The 21,167-nt window shown below is 39.3% G+C and overlaps 1 protein-coding gene across 1 annotated transcript in view; it reads right to left on the bottom strand.

The window, feature by feature from the left end:
- Positions 1–486: 486 nt before the first annotated feature.
- The window catches only part of LOC139739477 (uncharacterized), a 29,805-nt gene continuing 9,124 nt past the window's right edge, over positions 487–21,167 (bottom strand). The window contains exons 4-9 of the mRNA XM_071650081.1: positions 17,878–17,993; positions 13,626–13,764; positions 10,345–10,532; positions 4,931–5,096; positions 1,335–1,451; positions 487–626 (exon numbers count right to left, since the gene is read on the bottom strand). Of these exons, the coding sequence (XP_071506182.1) occupies positions 1,336–1,451; positions 4,931–5,096; positions 10,345–10,532; positions 13,626–13,764; positions 17,878–17,993 (725 nt within the window). The 3' untranslated portion in view covers positions 487–626; position 1,335. The remainder of the gene's footprint in view (positions 627–1,334; positions 1,452–4,930; positions 5,097–10,344; positions 10,533–13,625; positions 13,765–17,877; positions 17,994–21,167) is intronic.

The following is a 21,167-nucleotide window of genomic DNA, read 5'->3' as shown; positions in this document are numbered from 1 at the left end:
AAGAAATAAAGTCAGTGCTGTGCCAGATTTTGTTTTATTAATTTCCTCTTTTGAACATTAATCATTATTACTTTATATTTTTCTTCTAATTCTTGATGAAATGAGTTTATGGTCATGCAGTGATAGTGTAGAGCTCCTGGAAGTTAACATTTAATTTAAAGTTAATTCAATGCATGTGATCCTGTCTTTTTCTCAATCGATTGTTCAGGAGTGCGGTAGAACGCGTCACTGCTGAAACAGGAGGTGAGTAGTACTTTTGTAGAGAATCTGTCGAAGATGAACAGACTCGAGATGAGGCGTTTGGTTGGTATAGTGGGGCAAATTCTGATTCATTTTCAGTAAGGGTCTGCATGGACATAAACAGTGCCAAGCTGAGGAGATCCCACCAACGTTGTGGCAAAGTTCACAGCTTGACTTTTCTAACGTCGAATTATGCGGATTAATCAAATTTAAATTTTCTGATCTTTCTATATTAATCATTCTCTCTCCCTACGTGAAAACGTACAATCTCGCCGTAAGCATCAGATTTCGGTATGAGAAATTCTTTCTTCGGAGGCGATTGATAATTTTCAAAATTTACTTTATTAGTCTTAATCAGGCGGATGATCGTTCAGTTCTCTTCGGACCTGTGACACGTGAGATAGAGAGAACACCTGATAAGTATCAAGCATGATAATAAAGTTCAATTAAATTTTGTCACACATCAGTTCAAAATTAAATAGATCATAACCCTAATATAACCCTAATATCCTTTTGCAAAGGCAGCTCACTCAACCATTTCAGCACACGCACGTGTACACAGCGCGCGACCGGCGAGCTGCGAGAGTTGTAGCGAGCCATAGAGATATGGTATCTCTATGTAGCGAGCTCGCGCTCGCATTCGATGCGTGCGCGCGAGTCCACCGCCCGCCATGGAATATGCGAGTCCATTGCGAGCCGCCTTTGCAAAAGGCTAATCCACACACAGTGTAAAACGATACGCGCGTGCATTTGACCTTCTCTTTTCTTCTCTTTTTTTTTTCTTTTTTTTTTACAGCACAACTACATTTCTCTTGATGTTTTATAGCTAACAAAAGGAAGCAAGACCTCATTAGGTTATACATTTACTCGTTGAACAATCGTCATCAGGTCAGGCTATTCGTGGATATCCCCCCCCCCCAAAAAAAAAAAAAAGAAAAGAAAATATATATATATATATATATATTTCTGTTTCTTCCCCTACACCCTGTCTTTCTCTCCCGCCCTCGATGATTCCTACCCTTACTCCGGGAAATCCCGTTAGTCTGTATTCTTTAAATCGATTTAATTCCGATATAATGATGTGTCATACTTACTTTAATTGCCTACGTAGAGCAGCTTGTTTGGTGAGCCTGTGCCAGGGTCAGCAATGACGTTGTCGAGAGCTGCGGCAATCATCTGGTCTGAATTCCCTTCAAAGAGAGTGAGTGCTCCTACGGGAAGAAGACAACATCTGAATTATACAAACAGATTGATTGATTGATTGATTGATTGATTGATTGATTGATTGATTGATTGATTGATTGATTGATTGATTGATTGATTGATTGATTCATTGATTCATTGATTGATTGATTCATTCATTCATTTATTTATTCATTCATTCATTCATTCATTTGTTTATTCATTCATTCAGTATTCTTTACCCAGGGCAGCCCGTGGTTTATAGGCCTACACTGTTATTCTTTGGGGCCCTGCAACAGAATAACAAAGTACAACAGTTAATTCAACATACACAAAATAACAAATTAAGGACATCCTGTCGTAAATGACAATATTATCAAAACAGTGTCGATGCTTAGTGTAAAGTGCAAAATAGGTTTTTGATGATAATGATACGCAAAATTAATTCACATCATTGAAATAGGATGGTATGTACCCTTTACCAACATGACTAAATCTACCCCAAATGAGATATGTATAACAGGGGTCCTATGCTCTAACGAATGTTTGAAGGGAGGTGGCGTTTTGGACTTGGGGAGCTGATTCTAAAGACATGAAACACAGTGTGAGAACCATGTTGTTGTTTTTTGTTGTTGTCCTGATTGAGTTTTAACTTGTAGAATTATGAGACAATTTGTTGGCTCAGTAAGTAGAGCGGCTGCCTCACAATCGGGAGGTCGTGGCTTCGAACCCCGGCCGCGTCATTACCAAAAGACGTTAAAAGATGGGAGTTGCTGCTACCTTGTTTGCCGTTCAACAGTTGAAAAGGTTAGAGTAACGTCGATCAATTGGGCAAACAAGAATTTCCATTTTCGGACGATAAAATTTGGAGTTTATATCCAAAACAATTATTATTTACTTCCTTTTCGTGCAATTTTCAGCTTTTCGGCGGTGAGTTGGCTCAGTCGGTAGCGCGTGTGCTTCACGATCCTAAGGACCCAGGTTCGAACCCGAATCTGGACTGAGCATTGTTGCGTGTAATCATACCGTCCCCTCTAGCAGGAGGCAAAACACTCTGTCCCTCGGATAGGACATAAAATGGAGGTCCCGTGTATGATCAGGGAGTAACAACTCATGCACGTAAAAGATCCCGCTTCATTCATTCATCGCAAAGAGCAGGGTGTTTAACCCGGTGAAGTGGTCAAGCCTCACATCCAACTGCACCCCATGGAAGACCAGTTTAGCGTAGCTGAATATGGGATATCCAGCCATCTTCTCAGATGGAAATGAACAAACAAACAAACAAACAAACAAACAAACAAACAAACAAACAAACTATATGAGTGTGTGTTACCAAGGGGCATAATGAGTTCTTGAAAATATGCAGGCATTCCGCCATGAAATGTTTAAAAAACTGATCAACATATTTTTGTTTTGTGTTTTAAATCAATATTTGTGTGTGTTTGTGTGTGTGCGTGTCTATCAGTCTGTCTGTCTGTGTGCGAGTGTGTCCCTCTCTGATCTCTCTTTCTGTTTAAGGTTAGGGTTAAAAACTTTTTTTTCACATAATTTTATGAGAGTGGGGAAGCTGTAAGAATTAAGGGAGAGAGGAGGAGAGCGAGGTAGCCGGATGATAACCTGTCGTTCACGGAGGATTAACTCTAGGACAGAATGGTGTGAGGTGTGTGATTATTGTGTTTGGAGTGCTGTGAGTGTGAATGTTATGAGATGAGAAGTGCAGCTGGTAGGGTGACCTGTTTCCATTAAGGAGTTGTTATTTTCAGTAAGCATAAGTTCGGAATTGGCGAATTCTTTTTAGCGTAATCAGTTGAGAAGAAAGTCGGGGGAAAGAAAGTTTGTGTGAAACGTGATACGTGATTGTGAGAGATAATAATGTATGCAACTTTGCTTCTATCGCTGTTATCCCTTTGAAAAAAAGCGCGAAGTTTCATAACAATGTGAGCCTTCATTAAGCACAGCTCAAACGCGATCAATAGAGGGGCATTGCTGTGTGAAGTTCTTTCCTGGGGGGCATTTCATGAAGGAACTTGTCGGATAAAATATCTGACAAGTCAATTATATCCGACAAGTTCAGAGAAATCAGCCTATCAGACTAAAGAATTTCTCAAAACTTGTCGGATATAATTGACTTGTCAGATATTTTATCCGACAAGTTCCTTCATGAAATGCCCCCCAGGTTGTTCATCGTTCTGCAACACTAACACGACTAAGAGGTTCTGGAAAGTCACAGGCATGCCACATTTGGCGCAATTTGGCTTTCTACATGTGGAGTGTGATTTCATCTATACTTGTCCTATTTATAAAGGATAGGGGAAGGTGGGGCAAGATGGGACACGGGGCAGGATGGGACAATGCGATAACTATCTAGTAAGCATCAGAGGGCACTATAAAAATCTGCACTGATAAAAAGCACGCTGTCAGGAAGCCATCTTTACGCTCTGTGAAGCTGAGATTCTCCTGAGCTGTGGAGGACAAACGCAAAAGTTGATATCGATGACGGCAGAATTTCTGCAGTTAAGAAATGTATAGTATCCCTGGCATAATATGAAGAAAGGTAGAACGTTGATATTGTGTGGTTTTTATAGTATATACATCAAATTTAGGCAGACTGTATGTCGTTGCATGTATTGTGTAGAGCTTAGAAGTGTAGTGTGTGTGTGCATGGGGCAGGATGGGACATCTACCTCGGGGCAGATTGAGCGGGTGTCCCATCTTGCCCCGTCATATTTGATAGGGTTAATGTATATGTTTTATTCTTTCTGCAGCTTCAGAACGGTCCGGAATTACAAAAGAAAGAGCGACCGTTTCGATTGGAACACGGAACTATGCGTCTTCATTGTTTGTCCCATCCTGCCCCACGTATGTGGGGCAGGATGGGACAGATTTGGCTATTTTGAGATGGCTGTTACGTAAAATAAAAGTAGGCAATTAAGATGATATTACGTGTGATAGTGTTGCCTTACACAATCTTTGTAAATCCTGTTTCATGTGGAAGTTTGTGACGTAGTATTTGAAATAAAGCACATTTAGTGAAATGTGGCCCATCCTGCCCCACGTTCCCCTACATTTTGTCATGATATTATCATTGTAAATCCATCCGTGAGCCCATGTCTGTTTGCCCATGGTTTGTTTCGTCGTTTTGCTTGATTTTCTTCTGTTGAAGTTGAAACGAACAGTTTTATCGCAAAGCGGCATAAACGCCCTTTTAGATACTTTTAAGTAAGTCCATCATCAGATAGAACAAAATAGACCTTTAATACCTCACTTTTTTACATTAAAATTCATGTTACTGATGTTATGATTAAAGTTTGATAATGTATCCAAGATTTTTCGTCATCTTTTTGGATGTTTATAGCAGCTTTGATCTCAAATATCCCAAGTGAATATGAATGGATCGAGCTAACTCATCAACACTCTTCAAGTACTAGGCCCAGGTGGTACTTTATAAACAACTATCTTTTTCTTTTATTAGGTCAAGGCTTGGCGAAGGTTGAGGGATCACAATTACCTGCCACATGCGGACAAGCCATGGATGTCCCACTGATTGTTTTAGTTGACAAGTCGTTCCATGTGGACGTGATGTCTGTTCCGGGAGCGAAGATGTCAAGGCTTTCGCCAAAGTTGGAGAAGCTCGATCGAGTGTCTGTCTTGTCCGTGGCACCAACCGTAATAGCCTTAGAAATAATGAACAAAAACAAAAACGAGACGAAAGAGTATAATGAAAAGTTTGATCGCAAAATAAGTTAACCCCATTCATATTTACAATTTGTACTTGTTATTTGCGATTGAAGGGGAAATGTAGTCCAAATACATTTTTGTATAAGTTAGTCTGATAAGAAAGAGTAAAGTATCACGAGTTCAACTGTATAAATTTGATCGAAATCGGATGAAAAATAAGGAAGTTATGACATTTTGAAGTTTCGCTAGTTTTTGTTTGTTTGTTTGGGGGGGGGGGCAGTTCTTGAACAGTCAATATGAATATGCAAATGGCAAAGTGAGCATGTCATTCCCTCACAACTTACCATATAGTTTGTACATAAGATGTTGAAATTTCCAGCTTTTCATCCAAACGCAATTATGCTCGAGGCTCAAATCCTCATATAACTGATCACTATTCTGAAGTTATTCAGTCAGGAATAACGTCATGTTTCAAACTTCAATGACAGAAACATTGATTTGTGTGTGTGTGTGTGTGTGTGTGTGTGTGTGTGTGTGTACACGGTCAATGGAAAATTGTGAGGGTATAACATGGTTAGCTCACTCATTTGCATATCATATCCACTGTACAAGAGCTGTTTTGCAGAAATGAGCAAAACTTCAAAATGTCAAAACTTCCTTATTTTTCATCCGGTTTCAGTCAAATTTTTACCGTTGAACTCGTAAAATTGAACTTTTTTATCAGACTATAACTTATTATATTTGGACTGGATTTCTTAAAGCTACTAAAATCAAATAGAATGATAAGAACGTATGGGATATATTTGTTATAATTGCTTCAAGAATAACCCTTATGTATCAAAGGTTTTATTTTGCTGTATATCTGATCACACTCTTCATAATAATGTTGTTATAGTCTACATACCAATCGCAGCGGTGTCGCGTCACGGTATGCAGTGGAAAAATTGAACGTAGCAATGATAACATGAAATTGCTGAAAATTTGTTAACAGCACACAGTGTGGCAGGTTAATCTCTCACGTAATCACAACACCTTGTTTTGACACATTCACCCAATTTCACAGAAACAGGTATTTAATGTAAGGTTGGTACATTGCTTTAGTTGTTGTTTTGTTCTTTTCTTCCTTTCCCGTGCGCTAAATTACGAGTGAGAACGCAACATTACGTAACCTTTAACCATCAATGTTACCAAGTTGGGACTAGTCTTCCTCTCTGGTGTGGGGCACGCTGGCCAGGCCTTGTTTACACTCCACAAGATCACGAGTTTTTCCGACATCATGGCAGAGGAATCATTCGTGATTTGAGTGTTTGCTATAGTTCCTTTTATGGTGTTGTTGTTGTTGTTGTTGTTGTTGTTGTTGTTGTTGTTGTTGTTGCCAGTGGCGGATTCAGAGCGCTCTTTATTTTTAAACAAAACAAAAAAAATGGGGGATGGGGCGCTAGTGTAAAGGCGCCCCCCCCCCCCCCCCTTACGGAATTCCTGGATCCGCTCCTGGTTGCTGTAGTTGTTTTTAAGAGGCGCGTGATTCAAATTTGAATATTTGCGCCTTTATCTTCATAATATCGATACTTTACGTTATAGTAAATCGAAAAGTAAATAGATTTATTTTTTGTTTGTTTTACCACTTCTGTAGTCTCCTCAGTAATAGTTTACTATTCTTTTTTTATTTTTTGCGTGTATAGGGTACTGTCAATGTCAATGCTTGACTAATGGTATTTAAACGCAAAGTTTTGTCATGTACGAAAGATAGTATGCCATAACGTGATCAGTAGGTCGCATAGGCGCCGGAAGTGGGGGGGGGGGGGGGGGGGGCAAAACGCATTTTTGCCCCCCAAAAAGCCCCCTCCAAAAAAAATGATAATGATAATGATAATAAAAATAAATTAATAAACAAAGAAAATAAACTAAATATGTATATATATGAATAAAAGGAAAAAAATATGGCTACAAACGGCAGCTTTTGGACTGTAAAATGTCAACATTTTCAAGCTCGCTCGCTTCGCTCGCTCACATCCAGCAGCTGAGCCCGCGGTGCGCCTCCCCCTTAATTTCTAAAGCGAAAAACATAGCTACGACGGCAGTTGTTGGACTCTAGAATGTCAACATTTTCAAGCTCGCTCGCTTCGCTCGCTCGCATTGAATCGTTTTGCCATTCTCCTAATGTTGCTGACAGTAATTGCCAGTAGATGCGCCCGATGCCCCCACCCCTTAATTTCCAAAGCGAAAGATAAATATAGCTACAAACGGGAGTTTTGGGACTGTAAAATGTCAACATTTTCAAGCTCGCTCGCGAAAGATAAAGCTACAAACCCCAGTTTTGGGACTCTATAATGTCAAAATTTTCAAGCTCGCTCGCTTCGCTCGCTCGCATTGAATCATTATGCCATTCTCCTAATGTTGCTGACAGTAATTGCCAGTAGATGCGCCCGATGCCCTCACTCCTTAATTTCCAAAGCGAAAGATAAATATAGCTACAAACGGGAGTTTTGGGACTGTAAAATGTCAACATTTTCAAGCTCGCTCGCTTCACTCGCTCGCATTGAATTGTTATGCCACTCTCCTAATGTTGCTGCCAGTAACTGTCAGCAGTTGCGCCCGATGCGCCGCCCCATTGATTTCCAAAGTGAAAGATAAAGCTACAAACCCCAGTTTTGGGACTCTATAATGTCAAAATTTTCAAGCTCGCTCGCTTCGCTCGCTCGCATTGAATCATTATGCCATTCTCCTAATGTTGCTGACAGTAATTGCCAGTAGATGCGCCCGATGCCCCCACCCCTTAATTTCCAAAGCGAAAGATAAATATAGCTACAAACGGGATTTTGGGGACTGTAAAATGTCAAAATTTTCAAGCTCGCTCGCATTGAATCGTTATGCCACTCTCCTAATGTTGCTGCCAGTAATTGCCTGCAGTTGCGCCCGATGCGCCCCCATTAATTTCCAAAGCGAAAGATATAGCTACAAACGCCAGTTTGGGGACTGTAGAATGTCAAAATTTTCAAGCTTGCTCGCTTCGCTCGCTCGCATTGAATCGTTATGCCATTCTCCTAATGTTGCTGCCAATTATTGCCAGCAGTTGCGCCCGATGCGCCCCCATTTATTTCAAAGCGAAATATGTAGCTACAATTAAAACTCCAGTTTTGGAACTGTAGAATATCAAAATTTTCAAGCTCGCTCGCAATTTATTGTTATGCCATTCACCTTATGTTGCTGACAGTATATAATTTGTCGATCGTTTCACACCGTCATTCCATAATCCATGTAACGAAAACTTACAATGTTCCTCAATGACTGCGTTGTTGAATGTATCACATTCCGTAATGTATTGTAGTCCCATTATTGCTCACGCACACACGCACAAGCATACAGACCGTCAAAATTACTTTATGGTTCCCCCCATGTTTCGACCCACCGTACGCCACTTTACCTACATATATATATATATATATATATATATATATATATATATATATATATAGATGTGTGTGCGTGTGTGTGTGTGTGTGTGTGTGTGTATATTGTGTAACATATTATGCATGGTCTAATCTTGAGCCCCCTCCAATGTTTGCCCCCCCCCCCCCCCCCAATCCAAAACTGCTTCCGGCGCGCCTGATAGGTCGGATGCTATATTTCGTTTAAGAGTTTCCGTAAATCCCTTTCAAATAACCGATACTGTACTGATAAAAAAAGATCGATTGATATCAAACACCCTTTACAATCTTTGTGGTGCGGTAGTAGATTATAATGCAACGTATAATGTAAGCACACCTAAACCAGTCAAAAACAGTACACACACAAACACACACACACACACACACACCTTACAAATACACACGAAAAAAGTTCCTTGAAATGACTACTTAGAAATTCATAGGTCACAATACATAAATGAGGGAACACAGAACATAAAAGTGAATCACAATAACTTGTACTAATGTAAAAGTTGCTGATTATAGGACTTAAGTGTTATTCCACACCAAGTGAAAATCCACCGAAATAAATAAGAGTAAAATGCGTTGATAAGAATGCACGGTAGATAGTTATAGTGCGTGTTTATGGAGCCTCTCGCATCGGCGCGCATGAGCTGGTATTTTACCTCCCGCATGAGCGCTTATTTCTCTTGTTTATACAGAAGTCAAGATACCGGCTCATGCGAGCCGATGCGAGCGGACCTCAGCTGAATTTTTGGGGGTCAAGCATAGGTCACGTTTGCAGTGCAGTTTATTGCATGATGGGAAAAAATGAAAAAAAAATCAAGATGGCACCGGCAAAGTCATCAGGACCACCAAGCTTGAAGGTCATTCTTGTAACGTTCCTCTTGACAACCACCCGGCCAAATGATCAATTGAAATCCAGTTTTTCAGTAAGAAGGAGAAGACATGGTTCGATCATGACAGATATTAGAATACGCGCTTTCCGGTTACCTCTCGAATTTCGGTCGTCTGTATAAACACACAGCAAAATACGCGAGGCTCCTCTCGCATCGGCCACCTCAAAAGGTGGCGGACGGAACCTCTCGCATGAGCCTGCATTTGGCGGCGTATGCCGGCATACGCCGTGTTTATACAGAGCAAAATTCGAGAGGTCCTCTCGCATGAGCCGGCATGAGCCGGCATGAGCGCGTATTTTGCTTCTCTGTATAAACACGCTAATAGTTTCACAAGTTTTAGTCTATACAAAGCAATTTCGACGCAACGCTCATTGTTGAGTATCAATCCGCGCTTGCGGGCCTAAAGATAGGTCGCTTGTAGATTGGTGGTTATTTTAAAGAAAATGACGGCTTTTATGCGCACACTTGGAACTATTAGAGTTGTACCCAATTCCACAGAGATTTTCTCTCATCGGTCGTTCATCGGAAGCGAAGTATGTTGCTTCTCGCCACCCATCGAAGTGTACTAGTATCCGATCGCAGTCTGATGAATTAACTACCGACTTGGTTGGTCGACTATCAGGTCAGTGTCAGACACGTCGCGCGTGATCCTCTTTGGACGATCTTGCCTTATCTGATCACCGCCCGACATTGAATTATTATCTGACACTGACCTGATAGTCGACCAACCCAAGTCAAATTAATCGGACTGTGATCCGATGCATTTCGGTGGGTGGCCGGAAGCAACACAATTTGCTTCCGATGAGTGACCGATGAGAGCAAAATCTCTGTGGAATGGGGGTATAAGCAAATCGGTGAACAGTTTCACGCCTTCCTTGGATAATTATCATTACTCCGCCCCGACAAGATGAACTTACTTCCTCCAAACGAGCTGGTGAGGTGTTTCCGGCGTCTTCGTTGGAATTACCAGCAGCCACAACAGTCTTGACTCCGTTGGCGATCAAATCTTTTACGGCATTGTCGAGGGAAGTTGAAGCACCGCCTCCCAGGGACATCGACGCGATATTGTTGTCGCCCACCTTCTTATCCCTGACGTATTCGATTCCTGCATGTGATGACATATTATGTATTGTAACTTTGATTATTCTAAAAACATCATAATCAATCACGTTATTCTTAAACGTCATGACCACCCAAGGCCACCACGTGACATTATTATCATTGTAATGAAATGACGATGAGATGAGTAAGTTCACAGAAATTAAAAAGACTGGGCGAGTATTAAATGCGGGAGCTAGAGTCGGTTTCTAAGTATTGTACGTATAGGAAGGGCGGGCACGCTCAGCGCTCGGCAACTAAAAAAAAAAAAAAAAAAAATATGTGATACGGGGCGGACGCGCTCAGCGCTTATAACGTTGAGAGTATGTCATACTTAAGGAGCTTCAGATTTTCGCAACGGGGACGTCCAGAGGACAAAAAAACAATATAATGTTCTGAGCATTCGCAGAAACGCGCGTCAAGTCGATCTATTTTATAGCTTGCGTCGTCTTAGTTTTTCGCTACGCGTTCTGGGCTATTGTTACGTCCGCTCAATTCACGACGTGACGAGCTAACTTCATGCACCCATCATATTATGGGGGCGCCATTTTATTTTTTATACGTTGCGTCCCAGCGTAATCTAAAGCTACTTTTCAGCACTACGTAAGGGGAGAGAACGTCCACCGCAATCGTCGTCTCTGACTCAAACGTCCGCGCCGCAAATCTACAGCTCCCTATTATCTGCTAGCGCGTTCGCGTAGTTTGGGGAGTGGGTGACTGGGCGCTCGTGAAAAAGCAATCATACCTCAGTTTACAGAGGAGAAATGTTATAAAGAAACTCCATGAAAAGAATAAAAACACATATCTACGGGAAAACATAGAGGAATCTACAGGGGTGCTTCATAACCTTAGCAAGTAGATTCCTTTACCATAATGAAAAAAAAAGGGGGGAGGCATTGCAGACAGAAGTCACATTGAGTGTGAACGTGAGTACAAATTAACAAAGTGGCAGCAGTAAGTATTGTTTAAAAGGTTTAGTCAAAGTCAAACACCGAATGAGTAGGATGAACGCAATTGTGTAGGCGCGATATCATGCGGATTAAAAATTAAAAATCTGTCAGTCAAGGGATATTTTGTCATTTATTTTCGTTGCATTGAACGGTGACAAAATATGACACCGGTCATGCCCCTATAAAGACTTCCTCTTGGAACAAACACTCATCATGCCTATAGTGCAAAATGATAATTTGAATTTCAGTGAGTTTTTTTTTCCGGGTAAATTAAAGGGATGGTGAAGTTTTGTTTGAATAGAGGGATTCAGATTTTTGACTATTTGCGAGAGGATAAGAAATCACTCATCTTAATATTAAAGAGTGTACAATTCTAAGAGAATTCAAAGTTTATTGGACAAAAAAAAAAAAATCGGTTTTGAAATGGCTGTGATATCAAAAAAAAAAAAAAACAGAGTAAAACAAAGTGGTCCTAATAAGAGGTCATGGTTCCCACCTTTATAAGGACCTCATTGTTTTTGGATATCTCAGCCATTTCAAAACCAGTTTTCATCAAATAAACTTTGACTTAATCTTTAAATTCTAGCTCATTCATATCTTAAGTGGTTTTTCATTATCTCTCAAAAAGTTGGAAACCTGGCGTTCCATTTCAATCAAAACTATACCATCCCTTTAAGAACAATTGAAGAGTTTGTTCGCAAAAACCGATAAGTCCATTTTTGAAGATTTTGAAGTACGGTCTCTGTCATAGAGTACAAAATAATACCTTTTAAATGATATATTGGTCACTACATATAAAGGTACATTTTTGAAGTTATGGTCAAAAGAAGCAAACATTTTCTTATTATTCTCTTTACTTCTTGACATTTAGTCGCAAATATCTCCTTTGGCAAATATGGACTTATTGGTTTTTGCAAACAAACTCTTCAATTAGTACACAATCTGAAATTTCCAAGGTCCATCGTAAATATTCAACACAAGTCATCTCTGCATCTGATAATTTCAAGACAGCAGAATACCAACATTGATGAATATTAATAAAGACAACCTGATTCCATACAAGATAATCCCTTAGTTGTATTCTATAAATATTGAATATAGCAACAAAAAAAAACAACGACTTCATAAGGAGCTTCTTGGACCCTCCATTTCCATCCCCATCTTCATAGTTAACTTGTATTAAAATACGCTTTATGTATTATGTTAACAAAGATATAATTGTGTGCTTTTTTTTTTCATCTGCTACTCATTTTCATTATATGTACTTTGTGAAATCACATTCTGCAATTATTACAAATATCCTGTACATATACATTGTACATAATTTATTTCTTTATGTGATGGAAGCGAATATAAATTTAAATCTTGAATCTTGAATCTTGAATCTTGAGTGTGCACTTGCTACTTGATACGTACATTTTTGCATGTATAGGATATGCCTTTATTTTGAATAATTATCAATGTAGAAGAAATGGAAAACGTTATACAGTGGCTACGATCTTCTTTTACACTGAAAGCGAGAGAAAGAAAAGAAATGATGAGGAAAAACCTTACCAAGGTTCTTCAATCATTTGGACAACGCAGGCTTAGATTTTTTTTCAATGCTTTATTGATTGATCGATTTATCTATAAAATGTTCTTGTTTCACTGTGAGAGAGGAAAAAAAAAACATTCATAGTCAGCAGCACAGAAAAAGACATCGAAAGTCCCTGGTAGACACGAGATATCAATGAAAAGAATAAAGGATCTGGAGAGAGAGGGAAAAAAAGATGTTTGTCGGACTCCATAACCTTGTTTGCGATTTGGAGGAGTGGTACACGAAACTAGGTGCAATAAAGAAGTAATAATGACAATAATTCAGTATGTACCTATGTAGTGGCGGATCCAGAGGGGGGTGCAAGAGGCGCACGACCCCCTTTATTTATCGTTAAAAACAAAAGAAATATAAGGAAAAAAATGAAATGAAACCCGGAAGTGGCACCAGAAAAATTAGTTGCGCCCCCCTTTCCCATGTTTACAGAATTCCTGGATCCGCCCCTGCTATGTGCCATACTGCATGTGTTACGACATTCAAGGAAAAAAAAAACATAACCAAAACAACCTTCAGACAAGTATATAGCAAGATAAACATGCATGAGGTTATACTTTACCGCTGACGATGTTGGATGTGCTTCCTGATCCAATGCAATTGAGTACTTTCACACCCTTTATCGTTACTTTGTTAGCGACGCCATAGGTGGTGGATCCGACTGTCCCAGCGCAATGGGTGCCATGTCCGTTACAGTCTTCCTGTTAGAGTTAATGGGAAGGAGATTAAAGAAGTCCCTTTTAACTAGTGAAAATTAAGCTTTACTGCTGTTGCAACTTTCTATGCTGACCTCTATCTGATTATGTCAAACTCTCCAGGAGCCATGTCATACTGTATACGAATGAATCTAGCAGTGACGGATACGGACGGGGCGCAGTGGGCAAGCCCCCCCCCCCCTCTTTATTTGTTTTTAAAGCAAAAGAAATAAAAAATGGGGAAATTCCCCCCTTTGATTTTGTAAAGGCGCCTCCACTTTACGGACTATCCTGGATCCGCCCCCGAGTAGGCCTATCATTCTTTTATTTCAACCCCCATTGGGGATGTAATTATAATGATAATGAAAATGATAATAATGATAATGATAGTATAATGGATATATCATAAGGATTGCTGCATTCCCTGCACTCACGGAAGAGTGCTGCTAAATCCGATCAAAATGAATATTGACTTATGGTTGGGACAGAGTCATTATTATCTTTTTGATTTAGGGTTCCAAGTGGGGCTGCCGAGGCCTGGAACTGTCCTTAGAACTATGACTTTTCCATAGATAAAAAGACATCTTTATAACAGCAAAGCAAACAAAGAATCAAACAAAATAACAACAACAACGGGAAAAAAGTTTTTTTTAAAAACTTAAGTAATAATATTTTCATAACTATCGTTATCACTATACCATCAGCATTTTTATCTCCGCGTCTGTCCAGTTTGGTGGAGAATACAGTAGGAGGTACTATATTCTAAAGAAGTTAAAATATCAAATTAAACTGTTGGACCCCGTCACAACTTGCTATATTTTCATTAGGTAAACAGCGGGCAGTCACTTGCAATAGTCTGTAACACACCTTGATTTTACTCGGTTATTTAGAAGGTTCGTAATTTGGAAATGAAGCAATATTCTTAATTCCAAAAAAGAAGTTATAATCTTCAAATAAATGAGCCTCCAGAATAACGAACCCTTGTTCATTTTTGGAATTATACAAACTATCGGAAAAAAACCGAACCTTTTGAATATACTATCACTGAAGTTCGGATAGAATTAACCCCTTTCTCATTTCCCAAGAACCAGGGGCGGATCCAGGCACAAAGGAGGGGGGGGGGGGGCGCACAAAGCGATGGAGCAATGTGAGGGAGCGTATTTTTTTATATCTATATATTGGACATCGTGTGATTTCATACATACTTTTGATATATTCTTTATGATTTCATAACTTTGTAATTCTGGAAATACTGTTTTTCTCGTGGGCTTTCTTTGCCTAGTGCCGGTCTCGTGAGCCTTTTCAGCGTATTGTTGGTCTCATGGGCTTTGTTTGCGTAAAAGTGTCGGTCGTGTGAGCCTTTTGTGCGTAGTGTCGAACTCATGGGCTGTATAGATACTGGGCTTATTCTTATACTTGATGTCGAACTCGTGGGCTGTAGGTCCTATAGTGGGCTGTATGACTTGTGAGCTGTATGACTTGTGAGCTGTATGACTCGTGGGTGTCGGTCTCGTGACGTGCATCCGAATTTACCACTCAAACGGAATGTCAGTAATGTGTGTGCCGAAGTTCCTACGTTATGTCGCATCACAAGCTTTATAGCGTGGATCAATCCATAATCTCTTACGCTACACCACATACAGCATGATTTTTTTTTGGAGGGGGGGGGGTGGGGGAGGGGAGGCGCCAGGATTATGACTACAAAATAAAGTTTAATGTGTATCCGCCGTAGGATGACTTTTAAAAATATTTAAAACAAAATGCTCCCGAACATTATGCCGAAGGGAGGCACCTGTCCCCTATCAGCCCTATTCTGGATCCGCGAATGCATTAACAAACTTCTAGTTATATGGAGTTGTGTGTTTCGGAAAAACGACCTTCTGAATAGCACCAAAATGTTCGGATTTACGGACCCATTCCATATTTGGATTGAGTAACATTTAAAGGCATACAAATTTTTTGTGTTTCGGATTATAAAATCTTTGGAATATTAAAAACGAAGGTCATCCCATTTCACTAGTAGGCGTTTGAAATATTTGGAGTTTGTAGACATTATTTTGGAGCCCGTTCACAAGTCATAATAGACACCGTGTATATATTGGTACTACTTAAATGATAGACTCCCTGACACTAGGAATACTTTCTGCTCATTTTGGTGGTAGTTCAGCAGAAAGGCATTTTTAGAACCAACAAACTAATCAAACAAAACAAACAATATAAAGCGATCGCAAATGTTCACTGAGCATGGGCGCCCCTAAACTATACCCCTCAGAAAATAGTATAAACATTTTGTAGTCACCCTGCCTTTAGAGTTTTACTCGAAGGGCAACGCGTATTTGCATGATATAATGACAATGTTTTATAGAAGTGATCAAACTTATTAACACCATACAAGCGCGCCGGAACACTTTTGTTTTTTGTTTTGTTTTGTCTTGTTTTGTTTTGTTTTGTTTTTGTTTTGTTTTTTTTGGGGGGGGGATGGGCAATATCTTTACGGGGGCACATTATGTGACGGTGTGAGATCCTCGGCAAGGGAGCGAAGCGACCGAGCGGGGGAGGGTGTGGGAAGGGGTATTTCACCCTCCTATACGGTAGGGACTTTTGGTAAAAACAGAATATTTAAGAATAATCTTATAGAGCATTTAAAAAATAATTTCTAGGGAATCAAATATGGTAAAAAAATCACTGCGAAGGACTGTTTATGATTATAACTTACGGGGGCACATTTATGTGACGGTGTGAGATCCTCGGCGAGGGAGCGAAGCGACCGAGCGGGAGGAGGGTTGTGGGAGGGGGGATATCCCCTCCCGTGGTAGGGACTTTTTGTATTTAAAAACAAACCCAACAACCAGAGTGGAACAGTCACATTTATAGAGCATTTTAAATCAAAATTCTAAGGAATTAAACATAGTAAAAAAATACTGCGAAGGACTATGATCATAGCTCTTCATTTTACTTTTTAAGTACGGATAGAGCGAGCGAACGACTCGGTTTGTATGTAGTCAAGTCTGATCACCTAAATTTTGTTTACGCTGTTCTTGACTAAAGATAACAGAAGCCACATTTTGTCATGCAATATCTTTTCAGAAACATTTTATACACATCTATATGCGCGAACGACGAGAGCAAGAGCTTTTTCTAGAATCATCGTAAATATTCGTTTTTCGTGAACGTACGTACACGGATAGCCGCTTCAAACAATACTCCGTTATTAATGAGCTGGACTGTGTAATGGAATTACACTGCTACATTTCTGAAATATGTGAGGCTCTGATGTCATCAACACTGTTCAGTGTAATTCGTTTAAGATTTTCATTTATTTTTATTGGTTTCTCTGCTCAAAGGCAACAATAAATTCCACGAATCTATATATGGAGCTGTTGATTTATGTACTACATGATGTGAAATTATGAAAATCGTCCGGAATGCCCTTTTAATGCGGATGAGGCACTGGGTCCATTGCGTGCATAGGGTAGGTCAGCGCCAGCATGCATTAGTGAGCCACTTTCACTTTGCCATTTGGTTTTAGTCTGAAATGTATTGATTAAAAGCTTAAACGTGATCGCATTGTTCGAGCAATGAAAGATATTCTTATATTGCTATAGAAAGGAAAAATGAAAGGGTTTATTAAAGATATGTTCCAGGGGCCACACTCGTTGAAAGACGCGAGGCTACCATCTATACACTAAATTTACTCGTAAGTAAATATTAGTGTAGAGATACAATAATGTAAAGATACAAATAGTGTATGATATTAGTGTTTTATAAATAAAAATTCACCCCGTTAGGGACGAAAATTTCACATATTTCAGTTATGAAATTGAAAATATGTTAGACAAGAAAAGTGCCTATATTGTTCTTTTGGTCTTTGGATAATTAATTGATTATTTGTTACAGGGGGCGCATGGGGGGGGGGGGGAGACTCGTTTTGCCCTCCCCAAAAACAACAACAACAAACAAACAAAATATTTTGGGGGCAAATGCCCCCTCTGCCCCCCCCCCCCTCCCCCTCTTCCGGAGTCCTTGAAACCATACAAAATCATTATTTTCAATCCAATTTGAATGCGAATATCGATGGTTATTCCATTTTGCCTTTCAGATTTATTGTTGAATACTTACATCCTTCTTAGTTAAGGTGAATCCAACCTCTTGAGTGGCACGGCCGTTAAAGTCTGGGTGACTTTGTTGAACACCAGTATCAATCACCCACACAGTCCACCCATTACCGTCGTTTCCTGGGGAGGTTTAAGAGAATGAAATTACTGCCAATTTTTTGAATCAATGATGTCTCAGCTGTTATCTGACAACTGGATCAACGCATTTAAATTGTACAGTGAAACGAGGAGTCTTTTTATTCATACTTTCTTTCCTAATCTTTACACATTATCTCGTCGGTCTTATGCCAAAAGGACCTTAAACCACTTCCACTGTTATGCCAAAAGGCCCTTAACGTATAGACTTTGTACACTATTAGTGCCCTTTTGGCATAACAGGGGAAGTTCTTTAAGGCCCTTTTGGCATACGTTACTCCTTTCTTCGTCTTAGCATCACCTGTGGACATGTGTATCATTTTCTTTTTTGTTTCGTAAAGTAGTTTGTTGTTTTGTTGTAGCTTATTATATCGATAGATTATCATTATATATTGGGATCTTCCTTCATGGTAACCTAGCTAATTTTTCTTTGCATTTCTCTATTCTTTGTCACGATTATTTTGTTTCATGCTTAAGTTGTAGCCATGATGATTAATGAATAAATGTGTGTGTTTTCTCAATAATAACTGATTTATATTTCGTATTATGCAAAGACAATAAATGGAGTGAAACGAAATAAAATACTATGGCCAAGCAGATCTGCTGTGACTTGGTACACTTAACGAAGATACAGCTTTACTCCTATTCTAAAGAATGTACACTGCAAAAAGTCCGGTGTTAAATAGTGAAAACCGAGCTGGTGTTGTATTTTCGGTGCTCATTTATGGTGTTAAATTAACACCTCCGGGTGTCATTTCCAAATATAAAACTGTTTTTTTGAAGAGTTTCTTAGTAACTGCACTTCTTGTTGATTTTTAATTTAAACAAGACGATCAAGAATTTTACATGAAAATACTAGATTTTTGAAAAAATGTGAAAATAAATTTACACCACAGTAACACCAGCTGGTGTGGTCTCTTATTGAAGCTGGACTGGTGTTAAACCATTGATATTAACACCAAAATATATCAAATCAACACCATGTGGAGTCATTTTTGAATTAACACCAGTACAGTGTCAAAATAACACCAGGTACAGTGTCAAATTAACGACACGAAGTGTCAGGTGAACACTTTTCAACACAATCACAGTGCATTTTCTACACCTGTGGGTGTGGTCCTCTATTGAAGTTTGATCGGTGTTAGATTTAACACCCATGGTGTTAAATCTAACACCGATGTTTTTACAGTGTACATACTTAAAAAGAAACCTTATTTTCATACTGTCCTATTCTTTTTAATGGTTCTTTTTTGGCCAAGGTTCGAATAATTCTCCATGTTCTATACTAAATTAGCAAATTGGGTATAGAGTGTCACCGAATTTTAACATCATAGAAGGTCCCATGAGGACCACATTGTTTTACAAGATAATATCAGGCATGAAAACTGACTGTGAGAAGACATTAGTCAAGGAAATCCAGAATTCTAAACACAGTACAGTGTGTCTCTAAAAAAAGTAAACCCAACTTCAACAGCAAATTTTCAGAAAACTATAAAATATTTGCACATTATTTTTCATGGTTAAATAGTCCAATAAGTCTTTTATGCAATGATACCACGTAGGTTATGTAATTCTCATGCATGGCTGAGCATGATCAACTTAGTTAATGGGTGTGAAATCATCACTGTGGCAAGTTATTTCTTGCTATTGTCATGCATTCAGGGCATATCTGAAGTTAAATTTTTGCACATGTTAGGCCTATGATTACATAACAACTTCAGCAAAGGTTGTTCCTGACACATTCATTTCATTTCATTTCATTTCACACATGCATGTTCACATGCATGTTTTTTTATTTTCATTTCCAATCAAACACAGGTAATACATTTTGACATGATTACATATATTGGAACATAATAATACTTCACACTTCACATGCTTTCCAAACATGGTACAGTTGACAATTGAGCAGAGAGTATTCCTGGTAACTCGATACCAGGAAACAAGAAGTTTCGTGGAAGTTCAAGAGGCTTTTCGGGTGCAGTTCCCCGACAGGCAGCCTCCAACAAAAAGAGCCATCTGGTACAATGTAGTAGAGGCTACTATGTAACCCCGTGAGATTTTTGTGCCAAAATTGATTTTATTAGCTAACTTTGTCAATTTGGGGATGCTGAATCCAAAAAACTTTGGTTCCATTTTTTCCAACCACGTCTTCAGCCGCCATTTTGATTTTCAAAATGGCCGCCATAGCAAACTGTATTTTGACCCATATTTCATAAAGTAAGCATTGTAGAAGCTTCAAATTTGGCGCAAAATGCATGAGTGTAATGTCAGACACTCTGATTTATCTTTTTCTGATATTGTGGATTGTTTTGATACAATTTGTAGGCTGCCATCTTGAATTTCAAAATGGCCGCCATATCAAACTGTAATTTGACCCATATCTCATAAAGTGAGCGTTGTAGAAGCTTCAAATTTGGTGCAAAATGCATCGTTGTGATGTCAGACACTCTGATATATCTTTTTCTGATATTGTGGATTGTTTTGTACAGTTTGTAGGCTGCCATCTTGAAATTCAAAATGGCCACCATATCGTTTTCACCCATATCTCAGGTTGCAATTATTGTAGAAGCATCAAATTTTCAAGTATGCACATGCTTGTGGTGTCCAACATTCCAGTACAGCTGTTTCTTAATTGTGGATCATTAGACAGGCCACCATGTTGAAATTCAAGATGGCTGCCATAGAAAACATATTATACTGTTGTAAGCGCCTTAGATGAATTTGCCAAAATTATTCTAGATAGGCCGAATTCATTTCCAGGTCAAGCAGAATGACAGCCATCTCTCAATTCACAATGGTCGCCGTAAATTCAAAATGTAAGGACGAGGTTCAAATGACGTCATCAAGCCATGCTGGGGGGCAAAAACTGCGTATGGGGGAGGGGGCATGCCACTGTCTCATACATGTGGGCAAGCGTGTAAGCGTTACATCCCATAGCCAGGCGGGTAAATGCTGTTCGCGAACTGCACGCTAAAGCGGTTTGCTTTTGCCTCTCAGGGAACACATTATTTTGCATCGTGGAATCTCGTTAATGATTATATTTAAGCCCAATCAGCAAAATATTTGTATAAAAGCAAGCATTGATACAACTGAAGGTGATCTTCAAAAACTTGATGTTGCCTCGAGAGAATGAAGACAAACAAGGAAAAGTCTCGC

The sequence above is a fragment of the Diadema antillarum genome, unplaced genomic scaffold, assembly GCF_040938485.1.
Source record: "Diadema antillarum isolate AM-2024a unplaced genomic scaffold, OU_Dant_1.0 seq00000799_RagTag, whole genome shotgun sequence".
Taxonomy (NCBI): Eukaryota; Metazoa; Echinodermata; class Echinoidea; order Diadematoida; family Diadematidae; genus Diadema; species Diadema antillarum.
Note: the sequence above shows the minus strand (reverse complement) of the source record. Positions and strands in the feature narration are given on the sequence as shown.